This window comes from Haplochromis burtoni, unplaced genomic scaffold (assembly GCF_018398535.1).
Source record: "Haplochromis burtoni strain Fernald_Lab_line unplaced genomic scaffold, NCSU_Asbu1 Contig_16, whole genome shotgun sequence".
NCBI lineage: Eukaryota > Metazoa > Chordata > Actinopteri > Cichliformes > Cichlidae > Haplochromis > Haplochromis burtoni.
Genome location: NW_024582377.1, coordinates 701,685 through 713,917, shown reverse-complemented (window position 1 = coordinate 713,917; position 12,233 = coordinate 701,685). Strand labels below are relative to the sequence as shown.

General features: G+C 43.4%; 1 protein-coding gene across 2 annotated transcripts in view; it reads left to right on the top strand.

The window, feature by feature from the left end:
- The window catches only part of mnat1 (MNAT1 component of CDK activating kinase), a 34,053-nt gene that overhangs the window by 14,982 nt on the left and 6,838 nt on the right, over nucleotides 1–12,233 (top strand). Inside the window, exons 7-8 of one of the 2 annotated variants that reach the window (XM_005916671.3) lie at nucleotides 6,223–6,344; nucleotides 7,367–10,787. In XM_005916671.3, the coding sequence (XP_005916733.1) occupies nucleotides 6,223–6,344; nucleotides 7,367–7,457 (213 nt within the window). In that variant the 3' untranslated portion in view covers nucleotides 7,458–10,787. Of the gene's footprint in view, nucleotides 1–6,222; nucleotides 6,345–7,366; nucleotides 10,788–12,233 lie in introns of those variants that run through there. The other variant, XM_005916670.3, reaches the window with a different exon arrangement.

Below are 12,233 nucleotides of genomic sequence, written 5' to 3'. Positions count from 1 at the left end.
TGTGTGTGTGTGTGTGTGTGTGTGTGTGTGTGTGTGTGTGTGTGTGTGTGTGTTTGCAGTTGGGAATTTTTTATTTTTTTTCCCCCAGCTGCTACAGTGTCCCATTCCTGAAAGCATTTTGACCGATGGGGAATCTTTCCACCTTGGGGGCAGCTTTCAGCGCCATCTTAAATGAAAGGTCCCAGGTTCCTGCGCTGCTGGGGCCCAATCCCCTCCTCACAGGCAGGAGAGCAGCTGACATACCTGACGGGGCCGGCATGGGCACCTAATGAAAGCAGGAGGCAAGCACACACATAAACAAAAGTGGAACTCACACACACAATCGGCTAAATGTGGGTGGAAAGTTTATACCTAAACATTGACGTGTAGCTGGCTGAAATAACCTCGGGTCCTCTCTGGCTGTAGTCCATTCTACTCTTAGGCTGTGGAATTTGAATACCACAGAAAACACAAGCAAACACAAACACACACAGACATGCTGTGAGCTTGTTTGCTCAGGCCTGTTTCACTTGGTTAAGTTGTCCTCTAGGGTGACCTCTGCGCAGTAGACGCACTTGTCAGCGCTGTGCCGGCTCTGCTTTACTTCGCTCTGGCAGACTGGCCCAACCTGTTTTGCCTGCAAGTTTGTCGCTTTATACTTAATGCAACCCCCACTCGCTCTTCTTCAGTGTTATCTTTATATCTCTTATTCACAAATTTTTACAGATGCAGGTAAATTATGTTGTTTATACTGAGATTGTTGACCTTGCAGCATTCACAAACCAAAGGTGGCATGTTTTATGTGGGAGAGTGCACAAACTCTGTCCTTTGGCCTTTTCCTTTATATTGGACTGCTGGCACGCAGGGTTGAAAGCGCTGGCGTGGGGGTGGGGGGTCACCTCAGGGAGAACCGTCAGCCCTGATTGGCACCAGCACATGTGGGCATTCACACCTCTGCCCCTGGCCCCGGCTTGGCCCTGTTTAGGTTGGCCTCAGCAGCCCTTGGGCAAGCTGCTTCAGCCCAGCCCAGCGGAAAAAGAAGTTGTCAGCTTTAGGGGCTTTGCGCTGGGGCAGCTGCCACTGGTCAGGCAGTTATATTTAAACTTGTAAGGCAAGTTGAGGCACTGTATGGGAAGCAGTTTTACACTTGCTACTTGCTGCTTAGTGGGCCGCTGGGTAGCCCAAAGCTCTTTATCCATACAGAAGCACTGGCAGCACCAGTGCGGAAGGTGGAAGTGAGGACTGGAGTTGGGCTGGGACTAGCCTGGCCCTGAACCGTGGTTATTATTTTTTATCCCCTCTGCAAAACCAACCACTGTTCCCCCTTTTCCATTGTTCTCATTATCAGGATTTGCATTAGCGCCGAGTGCCTCGATGGCTCTGGAGCTGTGGCTTCCCAAATCCTCGGGGACCACATGAGTGTATGTGGTTGTGTGTGCGAGTGCGTGGATGTTGTGGGAAGGTGCTGATGGAGAGGTTAGTCTCAGCAACCTTGATGTGTCCTGCTGAGCTGCAAAGTCAAGGGAGAGAGTGGGATGGGCGGGGAGTGCTGACGATTGTTCCGTGTGTGTGTGTGTGTGTGTGTGTGTGTGTGTGTGTGTGTGTGGAGGGGTCTTGTGACCCACAATCTGAGCCGTTGACCAATGAGCTTTTTGGATTAAAGTTTGGCATCGTTAACGCTGTATAAGATCTTCTTCTTTAGCCTTGTTTGACCGCAGTTCTCACATTTTAAATCCTATTCTAATCATACTTTAGCATTGATGGTCAGTGCCAAGTAATATTATAGCTTAATATGCCATTAAAACATATTTTTTTGTGAATCCTTTAATGACACATTCTAGTACTTTCAAAGTTATGTGACTTTTATGAGAGTCCTATAAAGTTACTTTAATGTTTACCTATATTTTTAGGTTTCAGGCGCAATTTTTCTACTTTTGGGTCTCTATGATGTCAGTAATTAGGATTCTTTTTTTACCTTTATTTGTACAGGTAGTTCCACTGAGACTCAATGTGTCATTTACAAGCGACACCTACATCAGACAAACCTATTAAAATTGCAACAATAAAATAGTCAACGCACAAATGTTTACACAGTCAAAAACAGGAACAAGTTCCCAGTGATGGTTTTGCAAGTTCATTTGTACATCTTTTAAAGTCTGCAAGTCAAATCGGTATTCCATGTGTTCCATCATGTACTCAATGAAGACGGGGCAGAAAAGGCTCTGTAACATACACAGCTACTTTAGTAAAGTCCATTAATGAAACTACCCCCTAAAAACAATTCCCGCTAAATAAATACTTATGTGTAATGTTAAAGCACAATATCAGCCTGCACACCTGTTACCTGCATCAGTTAACGGATAGACACCTGCAACAGTTTTACTTGGAATTGGTTGTGGTACAACCGGATAATGTTGAGGTACAAATTCAGGGTAAGTTGAAGTACTCCCGTTGGCATGACGGTGATTTCCTCAAATCATCCTCCCCTGCGGTTTTATTAAGATTGATGGCCTCCAGAGTTTCACTTTAATGCCACAGGGGTATTATATGAGCCTTAAAACCAGTTACATGCTCAAACTTGTAATACACTGTGTTGTATAGGTAGGAGGATGGGCCTCCATAATGATAAAACCAGATGTTTATTTTGGCTCTTGCTGGGGCGTTGTTTCAACAGCCCCTTAGTCCCTCAGCCGTTTCTGCTCTGCTGGGTCTGGCTGGGGGTCTCTCGCTCTCTCTCGCTCTCTCGTTGTCTTTAACTGAAGGACTTAGAAAACAGCATTCATACTCTAAGTCACATTGACTTGATGTGCACATGATTAAAGCCTCAGCAGTGGTATTAGCTGTAGGAGAAATCAGTCCTGAGGGGTCACGGCTCTACATTATGGGCATTCATTCAGTTTTTTTTTTCTCTTTCAAAGCATTTTGTATGTACTACAAGTCATTCATTTACGCATTTCTGTAAATATAATTAGAAGTCGCTATGTTTGCGTGGACATCTTTAAAGGCTGCTTTTGTGGGTGCTGATGCATCTGTGCCAGTTTTCAAGGTGCCCTTGCAGAGGAATGTAGAAGAAATTTCCCCATAATGGGGGCTGGGTCTGTTGTGTCTGCCACTTAAAAAAAAAAAAAAAAGGTGGGCTGATTTACTGCTCTTCAGCCATCTGCAACTGCCAATTTGCTGCTCTTTCTTTACCACACCACCACTCAGGAGTTTTCTTCTTCTTCTGCTTCTCCTTCCACCTTCCCTTTGTCCCAGTGCATCTCATTGAGTGCGCAGTAGGGGAGTTAAGCAGTGCTGAAAGTTTGGAAGAAGATGGATGAACAGTCTGAAAGAGTGCAAAAGAGAGTGAGAGTGACTGGGATTGCATTCATTGGTCTGGATTTCATTAGCCTGTGGTGGGGCTCCTCTGCGTTGGATGAATGGATAGGATGGTATAACGGAGCACTGGTACCTCAGGGTGAAAGGTTGAATGAAAACCATGGAGAAGTGTGTGCCTAGTGCTTTAAAGGAAACTGCGTTTATACACTAGCAATGCAAATATATTATATTGTTTTTTCTAATTTACTTGCATATATTAGGAATTTACAGTTGACAATCTGGCCAAGAACAGATACCCAGCAGTTTTTTGGCATCCCTTACAGTCTAACAGTATCTCTTGTGATCCAAAGTATATATAATAGATAGATCGATCGATCTCGATATAGATAAGGACATCATAAGGAAATGTTTTGGTGTGATTTGATATTTAGTTTTCATAATTTCTTCTGTGGAAAAACCCACTTTTAAAAATTTTATTGCTGTTTTATTGCTGTTAATGTGCTGCAACTGCCGTTATCCCTGTTGCCACCCACACCTTCATGTGTAAACCACAGCTGAATGCAACAGGTTTAGACTCGTTCTGTTAAAATAATTGAAAGTTATTCTGGGAAGCAGGATTTTGTGAAACAGACGAGATCCATCTGTTTAACTTCCTATAGGTAAATGTAATATGGGGTGGGGTTGTTTTATTAAGTTAGCCCATAATGAATTCAATATCTGGATTATTTTATGGATCGTAAGGGAAAAATGATGCTGGCCTAATGTGGTCGGAGGTGAATGAATGGTGGTTAAATAATTGTCAGGATAGATATATTTATTTTTGAGGTGTATTTTATAATGAGTTGCAGGGAATTTAAAAATTAAAATGCAAAATACACTACGTAGACAAAAGTCTTGGTCCACACCTCTTCATTTTTCAGTCCCATTGCCACATGTGTGTAAAAGTACGTAAAAAGAAGCCAATGCTGTGCTAACTCAGTATATGCAGAGCTCAAACCTCCTCTGCCATTAACATCAGCACGGAAACTGGACTGTGAGCTTCATGGCCGAGCAAATCCTTTAGGTGTAATGTGAATGTGGCCAAGTATTTTTGTCCTAGAAAACATGATGCTGATGAGATATAGCATAATAATAATGATTATGATGATGATGATAATGAAAAGAAGAAGTATAATAATAATAATATGCAAAACGACAAACTTCTTGAATCTTGAAAAATAGATAAATAAAGCTGAAGTTTATTTTAATGCTCTCATGCAATGTTGTACTCATCTGCTGTTTTTCTGTATTTCAATAACTGTTGTTACTTATCTCTCCTACTTTTCTTTTTGGTGAACATCTTTCAGTAGGGTTGCATTTATCGTTCTGCGCTGCTCTGAGTTGTCCGTTTTCAGCATTTAGGCGCGCGACAACATCCTGTTTATCTGTGCCAAGATGATGAGGTGGTGAAATATCAAAAACCTCTTTATTCAGAATTTCTGTGTAAAAGTTGCGTTGAGGCTGCTGCATCTCCAAACGCATGTACAGATTCTCAAATTCTTTTGGCTGCGTCTTTCTTAAGCTAAAAGACATAATCTTGTGCATGCCTGTCTGTTAATGTGACTGCATGCAGTTCAGACTTGCGCTGTTGAATCTGATAGGTTTGTCATTCAGACATGAAGCGGACCAGTTCAGATGCTGTCAGATTAATGGGGGGAAAAGTGCACATATGAAAGCACCTTTATTGGGACCTGGAAGGAAACTCTGCATGTGTTGTCATCTCATGTCTTTGGTGCTTTTGTAACTTCCAGCTCAGGTTTTGGTCGCTCTATTTCCCCCGTGTCTGCGCTCATATGGGCCAAAGCATGTGTGAAGGCAGGCAGTGTGAGGCCGCAGGGCACATGTTACTCGTTTAGTTTGGTTTTCATCGACTCCCCTCTGTGTTCTGTTGTTTATACTCCCCCCACTACTTTTTTTTTTTTTCCTCTTCTTGGCTTTCTCTCTTATCTTTTTATCTCTCCTTTGTCTCTGAGGTCCTTCGCTGCACTCTAAAATAGTTCATGTTTGTTTAAACATCATCCTTTTTAATTCCAGGTTTGTTTCATGAATCAGGCTTGTCTTATGAGTCTCATTACTTTAATGCTGGAGAAAACATAGCGGTCGGATGCTGTGTGGAAATTCCCCTTTGATGGCAGAGCCCCAAATCGAACAATGCTGCAGTATCCCGAAGAAGTCTCGTATTTCTTGCTCGATCTGCACGGTCAAGAGCATTAGGAACTGGAATAGTCTGACTGAAATTTCAGCTCAGAGTAATTATTGATTGGATTAAAAAAAAAAAAAAATTAAACAACTTTTATAAGATTTACAAGCGTTTGTAATTTGAACATATTTCAGCTTTGATGGACATAGTTTTAGGTGAAACCACGCTAAAATAATCACAACTCAACCCACAAACAAAGCATTTCCTCCACACTACATTTATACATTATCAGCCGATTTCTCTTTGGTGGTTTTATGGAGCAAGCCAATAGCCATTTTTGAACCAAAATACACTTGCTTTGTTATCAGGAATTACATTTCGGCCGACCACAATTTTCCTGAACGATGTTCTCATCCCCTTTTTTTTGTGTGTGTGTCCTGTTCAGTTTCCGAAACTATTTGACTGCTAAAAACATGTTCAGTCACTGTCCTGCCTCAGTTTCTCCTCCAAACCGCCGCTGCCTGGGGAAAGTGAAAATGTTGTCAGACAGAACTTCTATTTCCAAACCAGTCTGTCAAGAACCAGTGGGTGCTAATGCTGCGGACTGATTGACTTTAACCGTATTCCAAACAATTTTTGTGTGTTTGCGCCATAGCCATAAAGTTTCCAGGGTTGCACGATGCGCCGAGACAATGACGATTATTTCCCGTCTTGAATGACGTGCCTCTTTTGTGTTTTTCTTTCAGCGGCAGACGGTGTCTCTCCAGCCTGTTACCAAGATAGAGGATGTTCTTTACCACTACAGACCCCTCCAAGTTGAAACCTATGGACCCCCGGTGCCTGAACTGGAGCAGCTGGGCAGACTCGGGTACAGTTATTTACTCAGTCTCATTTAGTCTCAAGAACTCTGAAAATGTGGATTTTCTTTAAGTTCTTCAGAAATTTCCTGGAAAGCATTAAGCAATATGGCCGCCGTATGGTATGAATAAAGATAAAGTTATGTCATAGTCAAAATTGTTCAAATATGCAAGATGACTTTATTACCAGTTTATACACAGAATACTGCTGGATTATTGTTTCTAAAATAGAAGTAATGAATTAAAAATGTTTTCAGGAATGATCCCATCAATTTATAGTTCCATGTCAGTTACAGGAAATTACAGGAAATCTTGGGAAGGAAAAAGTATTTGCAATTCATTTAAATTATTATGTTTGAAAAGGTTTTGTTGTAGGTGTAGCGAGTAGCTGCCAGATGAGAGGTCTGCTTGGAAAATCTTGACTCTCTTCTGATTAACTGGGAGAGTGAAAGCAAAGTGAGGGCGGGGAAGGGAGGAGGGAAAGGGAATAACAGCCATCACGCTGCCACAAGCCGCCACAGTGCATCTGCAGGAGCGTCCATTAACACACAGGAAGTGCTTTCCCCCGACGGCCCCTTTGGGCCAATCAATCCACGACGCCATTGGTCCACTCCTCACCGAATGTAAGCTATCTATCAGCCAACCCAGCGCCCAGCCGTCTGCACTGCAACTGGCTGGGACTATAGCCTGCCCACACGTTGAGGGCGGCCTGTGTTTATTGGGTGATAGAAGCAAAGTGGGGTTATAGCTTTTTAATTTCAGGGGCAAGCTCAGTGCTTCACTCTAGCAGTAACTTTAATTTGGCTGAGATGTGCATATTAAAGTATAATGTCAGCGTGTTTAGGATAAAGGATTTCTAGTTTTATTGTTCCTTTTTTGTTCAGGAAAAAGTTGCCATTGACTTTTGTTGCACAATCACCTGGAAAAGCACACGCTGAAGGTGAAACGTTTCAGGAGAGTTTAAGCTGAATAACTGCTGCTTGTTTACATTATGTATTCAGTGAAGTGCTGAGGTTCTACTTCTTTTGGCCAGGCTAATCAATATGCAGATGAAACGCATCTCACAATTTTTGCTGCATGCTGGAGCTCAGTGGAAGGAGGAAAAGCAGCCCCACCTCCCCTAGTGTCAGCAGTTCAGGGGTCCAGGAGGACCGATGCTGGAGAGGAAGGACTCTGCCACAGAGATAAATGAGGCTCTGTTCAGTTCAGTGAAGAACACAAGTCCCTTTGGTGCAGGCTGCAGGCAGCGACACAGACAGCCCCCTACAGACAAACCACAACTCCCAAGATGCAATGTGCTGTTAAGTAAAAGAAGGGAATAGTGCTGACATTTCTGTGCTGCTGGCAGTTTGTGATTCAGCTAAGTTGGAGATTTTGCGATGTACATAGACGATCAAGCCTGTATACACACGCGCCCACAGGGTGCCCCGTAAATGTGCTGTAGGCTTTATGTCACACACACTCACCTTTTGTTATTGGAGTCCCGGCCTTTTGGTCACAGTGGAACTCTTGCGATGTGGTAAATATTCACAAGTGTGCGTGCACAAGAGAGAGAATGCAGACAGCGTTGAGAGAGTGAAAAGTGAGTCCCCTGTGTAGAGCGTTGGACTACAGCTCCAGTCCTATGACCTGTGAAGGGAATTTGCTTTAATGTGTGACGAGATGTGGATGCGCCTGAGTGTGGATGAGGTAGAAGGGCCTGTGAAGGGGGCAGGTACTTATTTTAAAACACGGCTGTTTGTCTTGGTCAAGGCTCACTGTGACAGCAGTTCCACTGGTGATTTGTCTTGGACACAGCCATCAAGTAAAACTGGAGGATCGAGCTCATACACCCCACCCCCCTCCCTGGTGGCCCCGGGGCCTCCAGGGCTCGTCTTTTGCACAGGATGTCCAGTCAACACAGGACTGAGTGGAGCCATGCCTTTTTTTATGTCAACTTGCTCTTTTCTTCTGCACCACATACCCCCCACCCCCCTTCTGAGTGTCTGTCTTTTTCGTCTTGTCCCTTTGCCCCCCAAAAAAACCGCAGGAGCGCAGCACGCCTGCCAGGAAAAAGAAAAGCCACACCTCTTTCACCGTGTCTCCTTCTCTGTCAGCTGTACCTGAATAAATATGAGTTGAAGTGGACTCTTATATTAAAGACAGCTGCCTGGTTATAGGATGCATGTTCAGGGGCCTCCAAAAGTGCCCATTCAGCTTCCACCTCAGCATCTACCCTCTCCGCTCACACATACATATCGCGCTCTACAAACGCTCCTGTCCTGACGTGCATAGGTGTGTTTGATTTGCCACGGAGGATGTGACCCCCCACTGTGTGAGGTTTTCTATAATGGCAGTATAGAGCTGCCCATCTCTTTGACTGGCACATACCCAGAGCTTTGCGTGAGCTGTCAGAGTTATGAGTAGACTGTGAATGTAACGCTACAGCCTGTACTCCAAATGTCCTGCCATGGCTCCTTGCTTTTATGTTGAACAGTAAAAGCCTTTAATAAACAAAATCAAAGTAAAAGTAAATACCGCTTTGGAGACACAAACAGTAACATATGATGTTTACATTGACATGGCTGCGATATGAATCCCAGCACACAGCACTGTGGGACTCGAGTAGTAGCTGTTAAACTCGTGTCGCCAGCTGACAGCCATAACCTTCAAACAAATGGATACATCACAATACACAGCACCTCAAAGACACGTTTACATTACACTTACAATAAGTTTTTGTGCTTGAGCTCTTGGAGGCAAATGCTGGGGGTTCCAAAATAAAAAAAATATTCTATTTTTGTTTTGCGTATGTAGATGAGCATCTGGATCTGAGTTTGTTCTCTACCAGAATACTTTTTAAGCGCTGACTGTGCAGGCGATGAAAGACTGACTGGGATCTTGGACAAGGACAAATCATATGGGGGGAAAAATAGGGGAAAGAGAAATTGGCTGCGGAGTGCTGAAAAAATGTGACTCAAACCTCAAGTGCTGACAATGAAAGCAATCCAGAACAGTTGTTTGTGTTGGCACAGGGTGCCCTGAAATTAGCCCATCTTTCTCTGACAGAGGTTGCTCAATGCGCTCCGCCAAATGCCAGTGTGTATAATATTTTGAAGTTTTGCCTCCTCCCCCACTCCGCATTGCTTTCTATAATTGGTGGAAAAAGTGAGGTTTTTCTCTGGGAGTGCTTGTCAGGCGTCCGTCTCTTGTCGGTGGGGAGAAGGGGAGCAGCTGAATGGACGGAGTGTTTAGTCTAGCGCTCCTCTCCTGGGGATGCACTTCTCTGCACAAGGAAGCAGTCCAAGGACCACTCTGTCTGAAGGGTTAAATAGGCTTAGGTAGTTTGCTGTGACCTTCATTCATTAACGAAGACAATCAGTCAGTTTTGTCTCCTGAACACTCAAGTTTGAAGTAGATCAATGTTCTCATGGACATACAGTTGCAGGAAGAAGTTCGAGCCTCTTTTGAAATTGCCAGGATTTCTAAATTAGCAGCTAATAAAATGTATCCCGATCCCCACCAAAGTCACAATTACAGACAATTTGATTAAACTAATAACACTCAAAGCCTTTTTCAGACATGCGATACGTAGCTTTGGTGGCTTCTCCGAGCATTTGAAGTTAATATGCATGACCGCTTCAGTAACACAGAGAGAGCCATGATACATGAGCAGTATTCACTACACACACTAGATGTACCCCAGCTTTTACAGGGTCACTGTTGTGCTAGCCACTGTAGATAATAGTCCTGCACTAGTTCATCCAAATCTTATGCTTGTTGACTAATCAGACTTTATATCTGACCTATTAAGACTTCTAAAGTATCCATCAGGCACGCATGATTCTAAATTGACTCTGGCAGATAAATTGCTTAAGTCTATTTTAAAAAGCGCTATATGAATGTATGGATAATAGTAGCTTGTAAGTCACACTTGAGTTATACTTTTCATATGTTTACTGAAAACATTAAGTAATCACTTAGTGTGTGGGTTATAAAAAGTAAGTAAACCTTTTGAACATAATAGCATGTAACACCTCACTTAGGAGCCTCTGTCAGGAATTTCCTGTAGCACAAGCGTATTTTGCACCGTTCCTCCCTCTAAAACTGTTTCAGTTCATCAACATTTCTAGGAATTCTTCCTCAGACCACCCCCCCTTCAGGTTTAACCACGTTTTCTTTTTTCTTGGCTTGTGTGCTTTGGTTCATCGTTGTCGTGTTGCGTTTACCAACCTGGCTGCTGCCCTGACGTTCTCCTCTAAAACTTTTGTGATTCAGTTTTGAATTCATTTTTCCCTCAGTGATTGCAAAAGGTTTAGACTCCAAGGTAACAAAGAGATAAAACTCGATGCTCCTTCCAACGTGCGGAAATAGTTTGGTGCATTTTTATTTTTTCAAAGCAGATTAATGTCTGTCACACCAGTACATTGTCCCATGAGTACTGTGGAGTATCTGGGTGGTCTGTGCTGCTCTAACAAAAAAAAACAAACCCCAAACAAAACAAAAACTTGCAGTTTTTTTTGGGGGGGGGTTAAATAAAAACACAGTGAACATAGATTTTTGGCGGGTTTTAAAGTGTCTAGCCGGGACTGTGAATTATTACTCCTCGTTTGAATAAAGAAATGAATAGTATAGCTGTTTGCTGAGAATGTGTTTGTACATAACTGTCTCTTAGCTGAAGCTCAGATCACATTTTATGAGTGATCAATGCAGAAATCCTGGTAATTACACAGGGTTCATGAGCCTTTTCTTGTAACTGCATAGATACACTTGGACACAGAGCAGTAATACATAAATCACTTGTGCACACACACAGAGACTAGCTATGTTTAACATGTACTTAAAGGATGCCTGCTCACTGTTCTGGTTGGAAGCCAGGGGTTAATGGCTCTCTGAGTGATGCTCTCCTTCTGCCTGTGTTCTTTAGCTTTCCACCCATCCCTTGGCGTCTGCGTGTTTATTTGAATAGTGTGTGCATCTGTTTGTTTGTTTGTGTGTTGACTTATACTGCATGTTAAGTGCTTTGGTGGGAGTGAGATATCCAGGATAGTCAATGGTGCCATCACAGCTCTCAGTTACCGGCAGCCAGCTTCTCTAGCCTCTCCCTGCTTGGTTGGCCTGACTCCAGGTCTGAACTCTCAATCTTTCCAGCTCTGGCCTCACTGGCCAAGAGCACAAGCAGTGACCCTGGATTTGGCTCTGGAAGTTAGCAGGGACCACTAAACATGGTCCATAGAGTGCTTTTGAATCCATTTCTGCCATCGCTAAATTAGAGAATATGAGGTTTACATTGCATACAAATCATTCTTTTCCTTTCTCTGCTTTCCTTTCTCACTCTGCGATGAAAGTGCAAGTCAGCCATGATATTTTTCTTTTTCTCTCAATATGCAGAGACGAGGCGCTCCAGAGGAATCTGTAGAAACAGCCATGAATAGCTTTACCATGTAACCCAGATTCTCTGAGCCCTGCAAGGCATATATCCATCTGATGGGTCAGGAAGGGCCAGGGGGTGGGGTCAGAGGTCACTGACCGTGGGGGACTGAGGTGCAGCACCAGGATGTCAGGGTGCTGAGACTGACAGGAGGAGAATGATGGCACCTTGGAGAGACTCTCGTATGCTGGGCCACAAATAGTCATAGACCCTCACACTCTCTCCCACACAAACACAGCTTTGATGCTTTAAGTTATGAGCCGGAGAGTGAGGCACCAGTGAGTGTGACCTCAGATGAACTCTTTCGAGAGCAGTGGGCTTTGATCTACTTTTACTACTATTAGATAATGTCTCAAGGCCCATATTTTGCTCTCACTGCGCCAATTACAATATTCTCTGACGCTGCCAAACAATACCGTTTATGGGAAATGGTTTATTTTGCTCTTGCATAACAGTGGGACTGTTTCTCAAATACCTTGGAGTTGTCACC